The sequence below is a fragment of the Pyrgilauda ruficollis genome, unplaced genomic scaffold (genome assembly GCF_017590135.1).
Source record: "Pyrgilauda ruficollis isolate IOZ18807 unplaced genomic scaffold, ASM1759013v1 scaffold28, whole genome shotgun sequence".
Classification (NCBI taxonomy): Eukaryota; Metazoa; Chordata; class Aves; order Passeriformes; family Passeridae; genus Pyrgilauda; species Pyrgilauda ruficollis.
The window spans coordinates 179,168-199,795 of record NW_024524155.1 but is presented as its reverse complement, the minus strand read 5'-3'; the positions used below and the strand labels follow the sequence as shown (position 1 = coordinate 199,795).

The following is a 20,628-nucleotide window of genomic DNA, read 5'->3' as shown; positions in this document are numbered from 1 at the left end:
TTAGAAGTGGTTTTCTTCTCTCCCATATGCTCTAATATATAAAAATCTCATTGAATTTCACATGCAGTCATTCATATTGATTATTCACTTAACACAAATCATTCAGCTCCTACACACTGTATTGGTTTGTGTGGTGTGCATATATAGCTTTCTCAGCTTCCTGACCCCTTTACAAATATAGTAAAGCACATGGGAGCTTAGTAGTGAAACTTGAAAATGCTGAACTGTTTCAGTTAGGAAACTAATACTTACTATTTTCTCTGTTTCAATTCTATGATCATGTTTTACTTCTGCCATAGGAATTTTTAGCCAGTGTTTTAGCATAGTTTATGTAGACTCCAAAATCCTATGTCAGTGAATAAATTTTATTTTTTTTTATGCTACAACTTCCAAAACTTACCATGGATGGTTTCTGTGAAAGATAATATGCTATGGTCACTAGCCTTTATTATGATCTCTCAAATATTTTTTCTGAGTTTTAATGATTCAGCTTTTTGCCTAGGTCTTTCAGTGAAAGGATACATATATTCTTGCCTCATATTTGCTCTTCATAATTAACATACAACCTAAAGAGTAGATTAGGTTCCAAATCTTGAACTACTTTGTGTGTGTTGTACATCTGAGCAATCTGTGTCCTTCTATTTTTATACTGTTTGCATAAATAGTGATTGCTGCTGCTTCACTATGTGCAACATCTTTAAACATAATTAGCTTTACAGTTGCCATTCAATGGCTTTTCAGCTCATATGCTGCTGATCAGGGAACAGAGTGGACAGGGCAATCAGGATCAAGCAGCTGAAGTAATGAATATAATTTCATTTCTGTAGTCTAATTGTCAGGCCATCTTCAGAATCTTTTTTGGTTTAGGATTCTTTGCTTACAGGCTTGTGCTCTGATAATATTTTTGCTAATTTTCTCTTTCAAAAATGCTCCTTGTTAATATCCTGACTGGATGCTATTAATTAATATTCTGAGAAATCAAGTTGTACTTTAGTCATCTGCATCCTTGGCATTTGCTTACATTTTGTGATTGTATTTTGTGAAGTGCTGATGCAGTATAGAACTATAGGCAACCATATTTGTTCCAAGGTGTGTCATTTAGAATGTATGACTTAGGCTAATCTTATTTCCCTGATTGCCACATTTGTGGAGACATTTAGAGCCTGTAGAATTTGGCCTCATGCTAATGCTTGTAAAAGTTGCCAGTGGAAAAATATCAATGTTTACACAGTTCTTTTGCTCTCTCAAGGTCCTGCAGTTTCCCTCTCTAACATACATATATGTTTACATGTAGATATATGATAAAAGAGTGGAAATGAGAAAGCTTTATGCCTATGTGTAAAAACTTTTAATTGTTAAATAATCAAGATATGTTTCACTGCCTCTTTGGGTCATTAACCTGTTTCTGTTTTTCTAATCTCTTTTGTCTGAATGGCTATGTCCTGCTTTATTTCTTTCACCCTGATGAGTACAGGACTAGAGTACCAGATCAGTATCTGTACCTTACTGGTTTTATTTTCTTGCAGCATTGGACAGTAAGTGAGCAGAGGCATTTGTCCTGCAGGTCGCATTTCTTTAGTTTTTTTGCATTTTCCTCAGAGATGCAAATATCTTCTGTGATGTGGCTTTTTTTTTTCTTTTTCCCTCAGAATTGTTGCATTTGAATAATTATACTGCCCATTTTAATTAACTAGATAGTCCTGTGATAATTAATAGTGCTTGGGCTGAGGATAATGAGGAACTGGTAGAGGTTTCTGCTGCTGTACCCTGAGTAGGGAATGTGGTGTTCTCTCTGTGCATAAGGAAGACTGTTTCATGTGAGACGTAAAAATATACCAGATCTTTGTGCCACACAGAAATAAAAGCCTGGTATTTGGTGATACACATGTAGGAAGGAAACAAATGTCTGATGAACAAAAGGGAAAAAAAAAAAAAGTGGTGGGGATGGGGAGATAATATTCGGAATGAAAACTAGGATAGGATAAATGGAAACCAAAATGGTATCCCCACAGACAAAACTTTTTCTGTGGGCTGTCAGTTCTCTGCCTTCTCCTCCTGTATCCCATTCCTGTTTCTGTCAAGATGTTGAGCTTATACTTTTACCTCCAGCTGAGGAGAACTGGGCATGATTCCAGCGTTAGCTGGAGTCAGGCTTTTTCCTTCTTCACACCTCTCTCTGAATTAAAGTGTACATGCATCCTTAGAGTAAAGTCCTGAATAAAGTGGTTGACCTTTAGGATTAGTGTTGTTGCAAAGACAGCCTTAGCTATTACTGTAACTTAGTTGGTGTTTTCTGACTCACACACTGAAGGCATGAAATGTTATTGACAAACTTCCATGGAAGATACAAATTGATTTATAGTAAAGTGACTTATTTTAACTAAAGTGAAGTCTTACATATTTTGAACTGAAAGAACATTGTCCATGTTCTCACTCCAATGATTTTTGACTAACCTTACTTGGTAATTACGGGAATGTAAGTGAATGAAAGATTCTATTTGTTTTTTCTATTTTTTTTTCTTTTCTTATGAATGTGGGGTTTTCCGTATTGAGAATTTTAGAAATTCCGAATATTTATGTGTGATGGAAGACGTTACTGTTTTAAAGCAGCTGCTTAGCAACACTGCTTGGCTGTTTCACAATCAGCCAGCTCTTCCCACACACTGCAGTGAGATGTACGTCATTTCACGGTGACTTGCATTCCAGCTTTTCTTTTGAGTTTGTCTTAGATCTTAAAGAAAATTAAATAGCAAGAGTTGGAAAAAAGAACAGGAACCTTTGGTGTCTTAACTTTTTAATAATCAGATGATTAATGCTTTAATATCCTTTTGCAATAACCATGTTCCAGAAGTTGCAGCTAAGAAAACCTGGGTGAAGCCCAAGAGCTAATTCAAACCACTTGGGAAACCCCCCTGACAATCCCCCTCAGCTGGGTCCCAGCATTTGATGTATAGCTGGGGCCATGTGAACCTCCACTGCCCAGATTTCTAACATTTTCAGTAGCAGAAAAGGCTGCATTTGGTAAGAATGGATGCTGGAGGAGATAACCAGTGAATTGACCAAGCTTTCTGTTTACATGAGCAGCAACACAGGAATCAGGGGAAGTAAATAGAGGAATCTGAATCTTGAGTTTGAGATTGAAGTCACCAAACCACTCTACCTACTGGCAACTACCGAATGCTTTTGCTGTATTTAGCACTTAAATGCAGATTACAAAGCCTGTCTCTCAGTCAATGTCAGTAAAGCACAGATAAGGTGATAAGACCCTTTTTGCTTCTTGTGTTCTATCATGGGGTCTAAGATTGAAATATTTTTCTGTCAGGGCTAAATCTTACTGTTATGATACTAACTTATAAATTTTTTTCAGTTCATGTAACCGTGTAATAAAACACTCTGACAAACCTTTTCCAATCTGTGCATTCCCTGAGAAACTTAAATATGAAGCTAAGATTTCAAAGTGATATACTGGTCTGAATTGCTGATTGTTCCTACATACTCAAAATATTCAATATCAAGAGTATCACTCAAAATAGCAATTGAATAATAATCATTGCAAATCTTCTAATTTAAGAATAAACAACATATAATTAAGTACAAATTATTTTTTTATGGATTCACTTGTACTGGGAGCAAACCAGCTTTTTAAGAGGTTGGTGTACAATTTAATCTTGTGACTTGAAAGTTGAGGGCAGTCAGTGCTGTAAATTCAGGCTTTTAACAGGCAGTGAGGGAGGAGTATCTGATAAAATCAACCTAACTGATTGTGGAGGATGTGCTGCTTTAGTACAGTGTTCTGCATACAGAGAAGAAACTTCTCATCATACTCTAGGAACAGACCAAGTGTGTCCAGCATGTTCTATCATGTGTTTTGTTATCTAGGAATTAGCATGTTCTCCAATAGGTAAAGTTATCAGATGATAATTTTCACAAGACAAGAAGGGGAAGTAGGATAAGAAAAAACTAGATTCTTTAAATGTTTCCTCTCAGTCTGCAGGTGAAACTAAAGTGGAATAAGTATCTTTAAAAAGGATGAAAATGTGGGTTTCTGTAATGTGACAAGTATAGTATGTGTTTTTGTGTTTGTGTGTATGTGAAAAAGTAATTTAGTACAAAGCTTCATATCCAAATCTGTAGAAGTGATTTATTCAACTGAAATATCCTTTCAGAAGAGATAAAAATAACATGGCATTTTCATGTTAACATTTATTTGTTAAAATGATACCATACCAAAAATCTTTTCCACTGTTGTGTTTGATAAACTAAAATGGGATGTTACCTATAATTGAATGAATCATCAATTGTGGGAATTGGCATTAATTTCCTTTGTTGTGACAAGTGATACCTGTGTGAGAGAGGTCTCAAGAAGAATACCAAATACTTCTAAGTTGTTAGTCATTGAAACGTAATAATGGTGGGGGAAGCTAGGGATTGTGAAAAAGTATGAGACTTACCTTGTTTAAAATTTAACTTCAAAGCTTCTTTCAATTAACCAGTGTAAAAGACTTAAACTAATAAAATGAACTCTGGTTATATTTCTGTTGGAAAAAGATTCCAGTTACTTTCTACCAATAACTATGTATGCTTTGGGACAGAAATAATATTTAGAATTCCTCAGGTACTTGGTATACTAAGGTCACATATTGTTTCTCAAAATATTTAGCCAAAAAGGGCAATACTAAAGTTTTAGGGATGTGGTGTTTCTTCCTTGACTTGGTTCTCCAGTATTATTAAAACATGAATTACTAAATTAACCTCGTATTAAGTAACACGGCTGTTAATATTTGCTTTTCTCTTCTGAGTTGGAGTATATATCTAGAAGACCATAAGGTGCTTGCTGCTGTGGTTGCCTTTGCTAAATCCTCTTCTTTCCTCTCCTTCAGTGACATGTAATCTTCTGTTGTCATTTGGAAATCACACATTGCTTGTCTTCAATCCTGTATTTTGCAGGGGCGTTCAGATGTTGGTGTAGCGGTGCTCTCTATCTGGTGTGAGGCTTTGTGATGTTTTCTTAGCTTCTGTACAAAGGCTGACTAGTACCAGGGTGATAATGAGGCTTTTTGCAATGTGTTAATTAAATTTTATAAATGCATGTTGAGTAAATCCAGTGGAACCGGTTTTTGAAGTAAAATACAAACACTACGCACTCAGACTTCCTCCATAAACAAATGATTGTGATTCATCTTGCAGTGTTTCATGAACTGTACGTTTCTTTCCTGGTTAGTTGTCTGTTCAGTGAGCACAGTTGGCTTGCACACTCTCCATTTCATGTTGTATACATTTCACGTATGTAACAGGTACTAAAATAATATATAAAATACTTTGCTATTTTCGTTTCTTCTTTGAAGATCCCTTTTAAGGCGATACTGAGATTCTCAAGAGTGAACAATTTGTTAAACACGAGGGTGGAGTTGATAAAACCGTACCAGCAGAGATGCATATTTTCATATTTGGCACTGGTGTTTCCTACTTGGTGGCAATCTACACATATTTACATACTGCAAAAGTAAATGAGTTATTGTGGTAGCTGTTGCTCTTTCTTGCTTTGACAGGAAGGAGTCGAGTCTCCGTGTCAGAGTTCAGTGACAGACTATACACACAGGTGTGGAGTGTTGCACACACAGCTTCTGCTCCAGCTGCCATTTTGTCATCTCGGATGAAGTCTGTTCAGACCTCCTTCACCTTTTTTGTTCCTGCTTATTGTGCTTTAAAATATTAACTGATAGTTAGAAAGGAGCATTTCCATTTGTCATTTATTTTTCAGGGTCAGTGTTTCAACATATTTTCTTTGAGCTGCATATGTGTTGTCCTTAGGACTTGTTTTGTACAGATCATACAAGAACTTGTGTGCGTCATGCTTTGTTTCACAAGGAGAGATCAGAGGGCCCTGTGGGTCAGCGTTGTGACAGGTACTGTACAGCCTGAACTCAGGGAAGGGATATTCTGGATTAGAGGAAGATGGATGTGCTGCCTGTGTCCCACTGAAGGTGTGTGTTTCTCTTCTGTGGAGCTGGAGCACTGAATAGTCTGGAGAGCTGTCTGTCACTAATGTTGGCCAGGAAAGGTCACCCATGCCATGAGGGAGCAGATCCTATTGACACACTAGATCTGGGAGGAAGAGAGCTGAAGTTCTGTATTTGTGGTGTGATGTGGCTGGCCTGGTGGTCTAGGAACACTTCCTGCATTTCATTAAATGCTATATATGAATTTGATACTCTTAACAGGCACTATAACAGCTGGATGAGCTCTCTTGCATAGTAATAGTATTGTTTTAAAGCAAGTGCCAGATGTAGAGGCTTATTGCCCACAGGCACTGATCTGTTCAGCTGCTAATATCAGCTTTCTACTCTCTTGTTCTGTCTGTAGCACAGCTTTTCCCCTTGCTCCTTCAGATGTTATCCACCTCAGCAAACTGGCACCTTGGCACTCTGAGGGCATGTTGTGGTGCTGATGGTCTCATTTAAGCTACAGTTAGATTTGCCCACCTTCCCTTCCCATAATAGCTGGGTTTACTGTGCTGTGTCATGTCCATAGAAATCTTCCCCGAGCTGCTTGGAAAAATCACTGTGCTTTTGGGATGTTCATAACAAATCTGCAAATTGTTGGATGGGCTGTGAGTTTAGCAGGATGGCTGCTCATTAGAGGTTTCAAATTAAAATGCTGACAAGCTGGAGCTGCTGCATTGCACCTGTTGTGTTGGTGTTGCTGCTGTTGCAGCTGCTGCCTCTGTCTGTGTTCCTCGCTGCAAAGTGTGCATCTTTTTAGGAGCTGAAGTTCTGGAGAACCTAACTGTAAGCACTTTGGAGCAGTGAATTGCCTTCCTGAAGTATAGCAACTACCAATGGTAATGGTCCATCAGGGCTTTGGAGCATTACTACTGTACATTTAATACATTTTAAACCAAATATATCTTAGGGAAATACAGATAATTTAAAGTTTCTGCTGCTTACTACAGGGTATTCAGGATTATCTGTTTGGGTCCATTTTCACATGTGTTGAAAGAACCATTTACATTTGCAGTCTAAAGAAGAGAGCCTTTTGCACTAATGAATGATGCTTTCTTTAATCATATTGCTCTCACTACGGTGCTTAAGCAAAAACCATTTCAGAGACATTTAATAGTTTAAAGGTTTTCAGGTTTCTGATTCCTATGCTAGCCTTAAAATTTTTCACTCTTTCTAGCATTTCCTATCATCCACAGGAAAGATTAAATATATTAGCATAGAGAAACTTGTAGTGTGTTCTGTAGATTTATTTTGAACCTGGTTGCCATCACGCTTTTCTGTACTAATATTCCCACCTGGAACAGCAGTGCTAACAAACCTTGCTTTTTTTAAAAAAAACACCTGTAAAAGCTGTCAAATTTCCTTTTTGTGAGTGATGCACGTACATGTCAAAAAGCGCAGTCACTGCCCAACATGTTGGCAGTCTAAGTAAAACAAGAAGCAAACCAGAAGGGGTGGAGAAGAGGGGACATACCTGTTTTTAGACATACCATCTGGTTTTAGATGAGACTCAGTAGATGGGTTTGGTATATTTTTTCAGGATTAGATTAGTGGCTGCTTTTTGGTGGTGGTGGTTGTCTTTTACGGGTTTGTAGCTTTGACCTGAGATGTGCCTTTGTTTAGAACCAGTTCAATAATCCTCAAAGCATTGAGATGTCCAGACAAAAAGGAATTTCATCTAGTTATTCTTTTGAGGAAAACATAACAAGAAAAGAGCGGAGTACAGGCATACAGCAGATCTTGTGCTGAATGCCAGTTAGGAACATCATACTCTTAACATGAAATTGGGGGATATAAGCAGGATGTTGGCTGCAAGATGTGAAAACTCTGGTAAGAGTAAGTAAACCTTTAGCTGGAGTGTCTGGTTCTCAATACTGCAGGTCAGAAAGGATGAGAGAGTCCAGCAGATCCAAAGGGAAATGTTGAGAATCTTCACACACTAGGGAAAAAAAAAAACAAACCAGGAAGGGTCTGGATAGGCAAATCTTGGTTTTTCTTGGAAAGGAGACTGATGTGACACGTGATGAGTCTTCAGGGAAGTAAATAGTTACTGTATAATAGAAAGGAACAAAGTTTTCTGTTTCCATTGTGCGTGGGGCAGAAAATACTAAGTAGTGGCAGAGGACATCTAAATCAGTAATTAAGAAGGGTTTTCCTTTCTAATATTGAGGCTAGTCAAGCACTGGAATAGATGGCTAAGGGTGGTTTTACAGTCCCCAGCATTAACAGTCATTTTTAAAAGAGCAGTTTGAAGAAGTAATGACTCTATTGATTGAGCCTTGGAAGAAGAAAAGATTAGTGTCTTCACATGGTTTCCTTCTGAATCTTTTTTCTAGATGTCTTTAAAAAAAAATGTGCTAAAGTAATACAGGAAGATTCTGGAAAAATAGCAAAATTTACACTGTGGTTTTGCAAAAATGTATTGGTTTGCATCCATTCCTATTTTCCTTCTCATTTGAAATATTTTGATAGTTTAGGTAATGTAAAATGTGTTGTGAGTTGAACTGTTGAACTGTGCATTATCCCCAATTTTTTTGTAAGTTTATTAGAAAGATCATACATATAAAAAGAAACTTGTATTTAAAAAAAATGCCTGCATTCAGGCAACTATTCAGTTTTGTAATTTCTCCAACAGTTCAAAAACATCTTTGATGTTTTTTATATCTTAAACTGAAACAATATCACTTTGGTGGCAGCCCAGACCATCATATGTGAGTTATAAATTTATAAATATGAAAATAATTTGAGATTTCAGAGAAGCAGTGCATTTATTTTACGTGGCAAAGTTATTACAATCCAAATCTGTCATTGGCTGGAAAAGCTAACAAAGGCTGAAAAATGCATGTGAATAATAAATCTTATCCATCTGGTGTTGTTTACGTCTTGCAACTGTATTGTACTGGTCATCACTTAGTCCACATGATCTGCATATGATTGTTCAAGGGTTTTTGTTTGTCTTGATTTGTAGATGACTTTGATGAGCTTGTGGTGAGTAACAATGATGTTGTGCTCAGAAATATCGCTGAAGATTTGCGGAATCGTTTACCCATCGAGGCAATGTTTACTTCAGAACATCAGGCTGTTCAGAAAGTAAGCTAATTGTTGTGGTCTGCTTTTGCTGAAGCACATCATTTATTCTGATAGCATTTTTAGCAGTAGTTCATAGTAGAGAATGAACATGGGTTGAAGTATAGGAAATCTCAGTTTGGTTCTCAGGTCTGTTGTTCTATGTTTGCATGACTCCAGGAAAGTTGCTTCATAGTTTTTAATACTTTGATCATATGTTATTTGGGATAGCTTTCATTCTGTGTGGTATGACACCTGTCACAGTGATTCTTCGGTGCTAGCTCCATAACTCTAACAGCCCCCTTAAAGACAACAGGAGCACAGGGCCAGTGTTTTGCTGTTGCCATAATGTGGGCAGCCCAGAGATGATATCCAGCTCTTTCAGATTCCTGTGGCTCAGAAACAGGTGGGCTGTGAGTTCTGTGGGAGGAGAGTGCACCTTTCCTATTTGACCTGTCAGTATACAAGGAATGTTAATGCATTTCCCAGAAAAGTGGTGTGTGGCTCTTCAGTGGGAGAAGTGGATTGGCCATATGCAGTAAGCCTGGAAAAGGGAGGAAAACTGAGTAGGAGGATGAAGATTATGCCCCTTGAAATGATGAGAAGGCAAGCATCCCAACTAGTATATTTTTGATTGAAAGTGACACCCATGTTAATTAGGGGTGCTTCTGGATAGAGGCATAAGGCACAATGATGAAAATAGTCAGTTGAGGCTGAGAAGCAGAATTGACATTTCTGCTAAATTTAAGTTACATTCTCCTCATTAAAAGAGGAGAAAAATCTTCCTTTGCCCTGTATGTTCTCTACAGCCAAGCAAGCACTGAAGAGACAAAATTCACATAGGGCTCCCTACTCAGATATCAAAACCAACTTGCTTTTGTTTGTCAACTACCACTTACTGGCTATCTCAGTGGAATTTGATGACCCAGTTTACGTACAGGATTTCTGTAGGTTTTTTTTTTTGTTTTTTTTTTTTTGGTTTTTTTTTTGTTTTGTTTTGTTTGTTTTGTTGGGTTTTTTGTTTGTTTGTTTTTGTTTTTGTAATTGTTGCATAGGGAAAAACATGGATCTTGGGGGTTTTGGGAAAGGTAGGATGGTGGGACAATTAACGTGTGATTTCACGGTGTAAGTGAAGTTAAGAGACTTGGTTATGCCTTTCTAAGGTTTTGTTCCTCTTCTCAGATACACCAGCATCCACTGCCCGTGATTCATGTTGATGCATTCCTTTATGATGATGATGTTGTTGATTCATTGTGTGAGGAGGGGAAAATGAGTAGGAGCTACTGCACAGAGTGTGGTTCATACAAAACTGCATCTTTAGGTAAGTGTTCTTTCGGGAACATGAGAAACAAATTGAGTTTAACTAAACTGGTTTGTGCAGTGACTCAGCTGGACATGACAACATCCAGCTGATGGGGGACTTTGTCCAGTCTGCTGCAATATACAGGCCAAAATTATTTCCCATAACCAATGGAAGGAGCCTCCTACACATGTAAGTTGAATTAATTTGCAGTGTATGAGTGACAATTGTTGCCCACAAAAACTGGGCAGGTAAGAGGCTAGCTATGTATCACTGGAGAGGAAGATGCAAGAGGAAGACAATACTGTAGAGTCCATGCAGTAGCCTGGGTCTCCTCTCACATGCCAAAAAACAGTAGAAAGCACCATCTGTCTTAAAGCTTGTGTATGGTGTGGTACAGATAAATGCTGCTGCCAGTAGAGCACAGCCATTGAAGGAATGGTTTATTTGGAGAACGTTCCATTCATTAAAACTTTGGAGTTGAAATTAAAGTTATTAATATGTCTGCCCATAAAAAGTTTTGCACAAATTGTGTTTACTACGTTTCCTTTTTCAGTTAAACAGTTCCAAGTTACTTTGTTTTGTATTCTTTAACATACATTACTGTGCAGAAAAAGGTAATTCAGTTTCATGAAGGATTTCAAAATTCTCCATGTAAGGCAAGGAATCCTCAGACTTGGGACAGGCTGCTTGGCTGATTACCTCTGATTTGCAAACCCTGCCCTAGTGCACTAGTGCAGGCAAGAAACCACACAAGTTTTCAGTGAAGATAATTCTTCAGGTTACTATTTCAATGGTTAATTACACAGTAGTTAGTACTGCCCACCCAACACCTTTGTTCTGTTCTTATTTCCCAGAGTTTATTTCGCATTCCTTTTCCCTCATGGAACTGAAGTTTCTTTATCACCATGTACTGCCTGACCTGACAGGAAAGGTAGTGGTTGACGTTGGCTCCAGGCTTGGTGCAGTGCTATTTGCGGTAACTTCCAGCACAGGAATTCATATTTTATTACTGTGACAAACATTTTCCCTCTTTTCTGACTGCCTACTCTCATTACTCAATATTGGATGGGTCATTCTGAGAGGCACCTCTGATCTGACTCTCTGAATAGTGTAAAGTGCTGTTTACTAGCAATTTCAGTTCTTCTTCTGTTCCTCACAAGAGGGACTACAAATGATCTTTCTTATGGAGAGGAAAAGTCTGTTGTCCAACAGAGTAGCATATTGCTGTCACACATGCTGCTCTTTTGCTCGTTCCTGCTGTCTCTTTCATAAGCGAGTTTGTCCTCTTATGTCTTGACCATGCCTATATATAGATTAGTTATGTTAAATTCCTTTATGAAGCTGATAAACTGTTAAAATATACAAAGGAAGACTTTGATATGAATTTGTCTCCAAAAACATATTGTCCTGCTCTGCATTTTAAAATGCACATAAAATACTTCTTCGAGAAACTTGAGTGCAATTTTGATTGCTTTTGGCATGGCTGGTACAACATATGGCCAACAGCAATGCAAAACACACATTACTACTTTCTTAAAAAAGTCAATGTGTGTTTAGGGCTCAATCTTGCAAACACTTGAGCATGTGATTTTACGCATTTGAATAGTCTAATTTTGGGATCACTCAAATGAGGAAAGTTACTCCCATTTGTAAATATTTGCAGCATTGGGTCCTTAAATGGTAGCACTTCGGCTAGGCTGAATTTTTTTTTGAAGTATTTAAATGCTTGTATTATTATTATAGTAGAAGATACTTTCAAAGCACTCTTTCAAAAAAGAGTTCTGCTTTGTAATATGGTCTTGCCTTGGAGGAGGGGTGACTTCACAGGTTGCTTTTCTACTCTCTGAGTTGAATGGTTTCAGAAAACCTTAATAATGAAGTTGTAATACATGTGGATCTCAGATATTCTGTATCTTCAGCATTGTTTGTCTTTGCCATTGTTGGCAAAGTGTAATTATTGTGCTCAATGGAGACAGTGGCACTTGAAGCAGTATCTTTGTTAGGGCACTGTTTGCTCAAGTATTTGTACTTTTTTTCTTAACATTTCCAACAGCTTCCCAAAATCTTAGTCCAAAACTGAACTATTTTTTGGGCTTAATATTAAGTCATAATTTAGCTTTTTTTTTTTTTTTTTTTGCATATATATCTGTGTGAAGCATCTGAAAATGTCAGTAATACAGTAACTTAGAGAAGCTGACAAAGACTTGATATCAAAATATCCCACTATATTATTGGTATATTGTCCTCCATTTTCAGTCATTTTCACTCTGTTATGTCTCATGTTTTTGTTCTTTTCTCTTGATATATTCTTCTTCAGTTCTCCCAAGGATCAAAAATGACATGTAGAGTCTTTTTCCTTCACACTATTTTCGTAATTTGTTTTGTACACCTTTTTTCTTTCTTAGACTATTTTCCATCTGTTTTGCAGTTCAAGTGAACTTGGAGCTTTCCTTTTCTTGTTATTTTGATGTGTCATTTTGGATCTCTTGCTAACATTTGTGAGGCTTAAGTAGGAATTGCCAAATCAGGAGCTTAGCTCTGAAAAATATTTCACATCCACTGAAAGACATTTCTCAACTCATTGTTTTAAAATGTTTCTTTAATCTTAACTCGTGTTTAATTCTCTTCTTTTTAAATGAAAATTTTGAACTTGTTTTAAACGCATCACAGTTACTAAATTTCCTTTTCCTAATGTAGGGTTATCTTTATAGCTCAGCTTCCCAGCTGTATGGAGTAGAAATGAATGCAGACTTCTGCCAGTTGCAAGAAATGATGATTACAAAGTACGAGTTCATTGACAGAATAAAGGTAACTTAAATATATATTTTAGTTTTTGTATTTTTAACCACTGTGTACAAGGTATCTGGTTTAAGTGAGTGGCTGGTAAATCAGCATTCTGAGAAGTATCTGCCTTTGCTTGTTTTGATCCTAAACAAAGGCTTTGCATTAGGAAAAAAAGACCTTATAGTAAAGAGGAAGAGGGAAAGTATCAAAATATTAATCATTTAGCCTTTTTCGTGACTGGACTTACCCATTGGCTCATACAAAACAGATAAATCTTAGCTGATTCTCCTAGGGAAATCAGTGACATCATTGCCACTCACTTTTGTGAAACAGAGTGTATAAAGAATTTCTGTCACAAACACAAAAGTAAATGTCTGTGATTCACTTTTGTTAGCAGAAAAATGTTTGTAGGATTTGCAAATTTTCATCTAATGATACTTAAAGGACTTAAAATTATTCATATTTCCTTTCATAGAATCTCAGTGTATATGTACCTTCCACAAAAATAACGGTTTCTAACAAAATGCTATCATTATGGGAATCATTTCCCTAGTTTCATTATGGGAATAGCTACTAATATTTTAAAGAGGAAAAATAAATTCCTTTCTGGACCAGACCCATTATTTTGTTACCAGCAAAAGTTGGTAAATAGAATATGCTAAGTAGAATACTGGCTTTAATCCTGTGTTGTATGCATGTGCTCTTGAATGGAGTCACATGAAGTGCTGAGTATGGTAATTTCTTGGGTATTAAGGTAACCTCATTTTAACCTAGAAAGAAATAATAAACATATTTAATATTTAACACAGGGTAAGCAGTACCATTGGGTTGCTCAATTCAGTCGCAGTTGCTGACAGTTTATCCATAACCTTTGGGTTTTGCTTGTGTTTTGTGTTCATAACACTTTACTGTGATGAAACTGAAAGTACAGTTAGGAGCTCTGTCAGTTCAGTGGAGTTGGAGATCTATAAGCATGCTTTTCAGCCCTGTATATTTTTTATTGTAAGCTTTTATGTATTTTCTTCACACCTTGTAATTCTGCTGAAGTATTCATTTTGGAGCATAAAGATAAGATAATAGGTTTTCAAAGCAGTGCCGGAGGACTTAGCTATTTGAGTCTCATTAAATGCTAATTTAGTCATGTGACTCCTGTTATCACACTGCTTTGAACATTTCAATCTTATATTTTTATTTCACCCCCAAATGAGTTCTCTCTAGAGGTACATATCAGGTTGAAAAATTGTGAGAATCCAGATGCTGGTCATAATTCATGACACAAGTTTGAAAAACGTTCTAGAGACTCTTCCTAAATAGAGATTGTTTTTTTCAAGATATTCTGAATTTTTATTAGAATATGTTCCTAAAGGATAGCAAAGTGAAATGGTACCTTTAGTGGCTAAATCTTTGAGCGAACCTTGTGTTTCTTTGGTCAACACTTGGTTTGTTAAAGTACATAGAAGGTTGCTCAGCATCTTTTGCCATTTGAGGAAACATTTAGCTACTGGGAGGAAAGTAAACAGTTGAACAGATCTTAGGAAACTTGAGACTTCAATTCAGAAATTGACTGTAGTCATGAAAGGCTTGGTGTGTATTTCACTGGATGACAGGGCAGTTTTAAAATCAGTTGCTGCCTCCTCTGTTGTGCCGGCACACAGCCAGTCAGATCAGAGAATGGATTCAGCTGAAACCAAACCCAGCAATACTGGAGTTTTGACTAGAGCAGTATCTGAGTCTGGCTCATTGTGCAGCCAGACATGCTTATGTGGTCCCAAATTCCCCAAGAGGAGTGAGGATATGTTTGGGGAGAATGAGGTGCTTAGGTCACTTTGGTCAGCATGGTCACTGACTCTGTAAATGCAGAGTAATTTTAGGTCAAGTCTTAAGCATCATTCAAGTCAAGGAAACATCAACATAAACTTTCCAGTAGTTTAAGCATCTTTCTGAGTTGTGGTTTAAAATATTAGGACTGCCATTAGTATCCTGTCCTGTGCATGGGGTTATTCTTCCCCAGGTGTAGGACCCTGCATTTGCATTTGCTGAATTTCAGAAGGTTCCTCTCTGCCCATCCCTCCATAGTATCAGCCACACCTCCCAGCTTTGTGTCATCAGTGAACTTGCTGAGGAGGCATCTCCCCTTCATCCAAGTCATTTGTGGATAAATTAAACAATACTGGACTCAGTACTGAGCCTTGGGGGACACCAGTAGTGACAGGCCTCCAACTAGACCCTGTGCCACTGTTTAGGACCCTCTGGGATCTGTCATTCAGTCATTTCTCAGTCCTCACTGTCCACTCATCCAACCCTCATACCCTGCGTTTGCCTCTGAGGATGTTGTGAGAAACAGAATTGAGAGCCTTCTTGAAGTCAAAGTAGACAAAATCCTCTGATCTCCCCTCATCCATGCAGGTAGTTGGTTCATCACAGAAGTCAATCAGATTGGTTAAGCAGGACTTCAGTGAATCCATGCTGACTACTACTTATCCCTTCAAAAGATATTCCAGTTTACATTTCTCATCAGATCTGGGATGCATAATAATAGAATATCCTGAGTTGAAAAGGACCCGCATGGATCATTGTGTAAGACAATAAGATTTCTCTGTCTTAGGAGGAAATCAAACACATCAGATTGTTAATGAGCATCCATATTTTCCTGTCTCGCTTGTTTTGAAAAATGACATGATGTGCTAATATCCTTTTTGGTAGGTGAAGGTAGATGAAATCAAAACAGCTCCTCTTGTGCTGACTGGAGAGGCAGTTGTTTAGTAGGATCCTCCAGTGCTACTGAGAATCCTGCCTTTCCAACATTCCCAGTCCCAATATCCATTGTGAGAATTCAGCTGTCAAATCTGGATCTGTAGTGTCTTTTCTAGCTATAATCCTTCAGTAACCCACTGACCCTGTGAGATGCCTTTTATTATCCTCAAAATAGCTTCAACTAGCTTAACTTCTTTCCTGAAATCACTGGACATTCGTGATAAAATACAGGGAAGTTAAATGTAACAGCCATCGCATACACCATCTTCTCTTTTATGGCACGCAGTTCTAAACCAAAATTCAGATGTACTTTATTTTACTTAGCATAATGGATTAAGTATCTTAATTAGAAGTTAAACCTGATTTTTTAAAAAAAATTTTTGAAAGGTTATTATGATTCTGTATGTCAGTTTTATCTACTGTAAAGCCAGTGAAATACCTGTTTTTGTGACTGGTTCAAAAGGGTGGTAGCAGCTGCTGTATTAGGCTAACAGGCTTCATGACTTCTCAAAGGCTGTATTTGTCTCTTAATTTATGCCTTGGGAAATTTCTCTCCTTCAGGTGGTTCATGCAGACATCTGTACTCAGCCCTCACTTCTGCAGAAGGCTGATGTTGTTGTAATGAATAATGTCTTTGAATATTTTCTTGACAGACAGGAACAGGCCAGGTAAGCTCTGTGTCCAAACAAGTTACCTATTTCTTTAGCAATATCTGCATAACCTTGTGAATAATAGAAAACCTTAAGGTTGTGCTTTTTGAAGGCATATACATAATTTATATAAGGAAATTGTTTTATACCGTCTACTTCTAATTGTTATACTTAACTGCTAAGGTGTTCTGACAGTTGTTTATTGTTAAACCCACTAAACACTGCTGCTTTGTTTACACAAACCCTGGCTTGCATCCTTGCACTGATATGTTAAAATAGTATCTTGCTGCTAAAGAATCTGGGATTACTGTATCAGCATAAAGCTTAATCTTCAGAAGTAAGAGTCACTGTCTCGTTGATGTCAGAGCTTTAATATATACAGACTACAAAGCATGGTTATGAATGATATTTCTAATAGATATTTGTAAGGATGTGGTAGCAAACAAACATGTGGCTAAGGTTCTCTTTCAGGTACAAGGCACTCACAGATGATCTTTTGCTAATCCAGCAGCATCCGTTTAAAGTGTAAATAACTTGATCATCGTAAGTTTAGAATGGGCAGTCAGAAAAAAGGAGTACCTGTGTCTCCACTTGGTCCCAGCCAAGTCTGTCATTCTGTACCAGCTTCAGCTGAGGCTTGCCCTGCTGCCCTGGATACCAGGTGATAATACCAACCAGCGAGGCACAGAGTGGATGGGTGACAGATAGTGGGTGTTTCAAAATGCCAGGAGATATATTTCCAGGCACAGGACTGAGAATTCATTTGATTCTGTCATAACTTGGGAATAGTGGTTTAGTGTTGCATTACTAGCATGAAGACGAATGACATTTGAAGAATGCTGGAAATTAAATTCTTTTTAGTCTGAATTGCTGTGCTGTGAGAAATGATCTTACTTGCAAAACAAAAAAAAAAAAAAAAAAAAGGGAATGCTGGGGGCTATATTTAAGTACTCTGATTACTAATGTCTTAAGAGAAGTACTTTGTCACGACTGTACATGAAGTATGTATGTAAAGAGAAGCTTGCTGTGAAGCTTAATAAAGGACTGCACTTCAGGACTGGATTTTCTTCAAAGCAAAGGGGCCAAATATCAATGTTTAATCTTTGTTCATAGTGAAAGTCTTGACAATACCAAATTATATGCATGTATGTATGAGAATTATAAAATTACAAAATCTAACATTGTGAGGCCATGTATTCCCTGTGTTTTTAATACAAAGCTTGGTTTTATTCCTGCAAATACATTTGCTTAGATATTAATAATGACTGATAAGCATGTATTGCAAGTCTTTAAGCTTAGTCTACCACTGGCCAATAAACTGCAAGCGTTAGATTCATTGTATGTCAAATATGTGTGGTTTTTCCCCAAAAAACTGGTCACCTACCTTTAAATATGTTTCAGAGCTTGGAAATTTGTTGCTTGTAATGTAAGGAAAAGAGGGTCCTTATTAGTGACAGTTCCAAGTCTTGAGGAATCACTTTCAAAGCTCCAGGTAAGTTCCCTCGGCCTGTTTTAGCTGACACATTTTTTATTTTCTGTTAAAGCAGCATTTCTGTAGTTGAAGTTAGCTGCTTGCCAGTATTGCTGTAAGGAAGGATATATAATTTTGTGCAGAGGTTAAAAGGTGGAAGACTCAGGATTCTCTTTTGAGGTTGACCACCAGCACAATCTCCCTGTACTTCAATTGTCCTCATGTGAAAAGGAAAATCCCAGCCTCTATCAGCAGGCTGCATGAATCACTGTATTAACATGTGTATTAATATGGCAGTATGAGCTTTTGGAAGTACAGATTAGTGAGAGATATGGTCTCCCAACTAGCCAAGTGACTACCATCAGGCGTCTTGAATCAGTTACTTAGCTTTAAATTGCAGTTGGAAGCAAACATAAGGACAGTGCATCTTTCAAAGATGCTGAATTCTCTGTGCTGCTCCCAATGGGCCACGCTCTGCCCTCCGTCCGTTCTGCCATCGGTCATCAGTAGATCATGTGTGTGATACCTGGTCAAATTATGTGGTCTAGCTTTAGTTAGGAGACAAGATACTGATCAGACTTACGTATAAACTTTCTCGCAACAGTAGTTAGTTTTAGAGAGATTGAATCACTTGTTGCCTGTGGGTGAAGTAGATCCTCAGGCCCAAGAGCAGCAGTGGTGTCATTTGAACTTTTCTTGGAGCCGGCTGTAGTCACAGAGCAGCTGAGAAGCCCTTTGTAGCCTTGATACAACACTCCCTGGGTGTAAAAGAAGAAAATACCTGTGATTCTTCCATGATACTGTTAGCTGCTCCCTCAGCACGTGTCACTCAGAGAATGTCACCCTCTGAATTAGGATGCTTGAGGCTTACACAAATGCATAAAGAAAGGCAGTTGTAATATGCTAACAAAATATCTAGACTATTGACTAGATAATTTTTAAAGTTACCTCTATTATCTCCTATTTGAGTTAAAATGGCTTTTCCAGAAATTAATTTATCATTGCCATATAATTTGGAATGACTAATCTCTCATATTATGTCTTGCCTTCTTAATGTTGAAACTCCTTAACCTTGAAACTCCTGCTGTTTCTTAACATGGTGTTGATTTAAGAATCTGCTTTCATTGTTTCAGACAGATGTACAGCTCAGTCAATGGGTTGAAGAGGTGCAGCTGAACTATGATGTATATATAGAAAAGGATGTTGACAGAGAAGCACTCGAACAGATTCATTTATACAAGATTCTCTAGTACCTGGAAAATTTACTGATATCCTTATGATATATATTTTGGGCCTAAAATGAACTTGGATGGATTTGTGTGAATAAATCAGGTCAAAATTCATATTGTGGTTAATTTGAGTGATATATGTGGTTTTTAATGGAAAAGAGTATTTTAAAACAGGTTTTAAAAGGTTTTTAAGGTTTTTAAGGTTTTCTTACTGAGGCATTTTGTCTCAACAGGGTATTTTGACTTTTGACTTAGGAGATATCCTCATGATTTATTTTTTGCAGAAATGTTAAAAAGAGCGTCTATATAGTAATGCTAAAAGAACTTCTGGTCATCAGTAGCATTGTGCACTACCAATGTTTGCTAAATATATCAAACCTAAAAATAGTGAATTCTTATTGATGTGATTGATAAGAATGCATTTAGCATAATGTTACGTAAAAGCTGTAGTGCTGTTTCATTTTGATATAAAGCATTTATTCTTATCATTAACAATATTTATTAACAGCATCATCTTTGGTGTTCCTCCTATGGAATTTTTAGGTTTTCTCTCCAGGTTCTGCTTGATAACCAGATTATCTATTGGCATATGTTATGAGAGAGGCAAGTTCATCCATTTAGTTAGTTGTCCTTAAGGTGGATATTAACATAAAATACTGAAGGACACCGAGGAGCCATGGAGAATTAATACAGCAAATCCAGGATGATGAAACTCTTTCCCTGCACTTCTTCTGTGGATGGTAGGAAGTGTAATAAGGGGTTAAGAAGCTGAAAATTCTGAACAGGTGTCATGGCTTAGCAGAGGCTTGGTGGTGGCGTAAAACAGTGGAAATTCGTAACAGAGCCTCCTCAGAGAGAAAAGATCCACATACGCCCACCACATTTATATTTAGATTTTACGTTCTAAGGATGTAAAGCTTTTACTCAGCTGAAGAATGTTTCAGGTTTTAGCAAACATTAACAATCCCAAGTGCAAAAGTATTAAAACTTCAGGAGTTTTGGACTAAGCGTGTTGTGAATTTAGAAGCATTGTTAAAAAGTTTGCTGCACAACTTATGTCTAGTGTAAATGGAAAAACATTGCATTGGATTTCAGTCTTCAAATGATGTACAGGTTTGTGACTTTGATAATACATGCTGTGAGCAAAAAGGATCAGTGGCCTATAGGCACTCACCAATTAAGTAAATAAATGGGACTGTAGAAGGGATAGTGAGTTTTAAGAAGTCTTACTTTCATGTCCTGTTCAGAGTGGAAGAGGATGTTTTAACTTGAGTGATACTGAACTGCTGCTCAAATACTGTGTTGAATCTATTCTTCATGTGTTTAAAAATGTAAAAAGATGGAAAGCTTTTCTTAAAACATTTATTTT

The 20,628-nt window shown here is 37.3% G+C and overlaps 1 protein-coding gene across 2 annotated transcripts; it reads left to right on the top strand.

Moving 5' to 3' along the window:
• The first annotated feature begins 334 nt into the window (after window positions 1-334).
• Window positions 335-19,373, top strand: LOC121356007. Of its 2 annotated transcripts, none has more exons than XM_041472006.1 (8): window positions 335-5,984; window positions 8,971-9,092; window positions 10,251-10,389; window positions 11,226-11,347; window positions 13,069-13,179; window positions 16,471-16,577; window positions 17,961-18,051; window positions 19,164-19,373. In XM_041472006.1, the coding sequence occupies exons 1-8, from the start codon at window positions 5,852-5,854 to the stop codon at window positions 19,278-19,280; spliced, it is 942 nt and encodes a 313-aa protein (XP_041327940.1). In that variant the 5' UTR covers window positions 335-5,851; the 3' UTR covers window positions 19,281-19,373. The 2 variants fall into 2 exon arrangements, with proteins under 2 accessions (XP_041327940.1, XP_041327941.1); XM_041472007.1 differs by having other exon boundaries at window positions 342-6,841.
• Window positions 19,374-20,628: the final 1,255 nt, after the last annotated feature.

What these genes read in the sequence shown, in the direction of transcription:
- LOC121356007 (XM_041472006.1), top strand. Translation starts at nt 5,852, where the DNA reads ATGCTTTGTTTCACAAGGAGAGATCAGAGGGCCCTGTGGGTCAGCGTT. An exon ending in TTGGTGCAGTGCTATTTGCG is followed by an intron (nt 11,348 to 13,068) that starts GTAACTTCCAGC and finishes TTCCTAATGTAG; the next exon opens with GGTTATCTTTATAGCTCAGC. An exon ending in GACAGACAGGAACAGGCCAG is followed by an intron (nt 16,578 to 17,960) that starts GTAAGCTCTGTG and finishes AATATGTTTCAG; the next exon opens with AGCTTGGAAATTTGTTGCTT.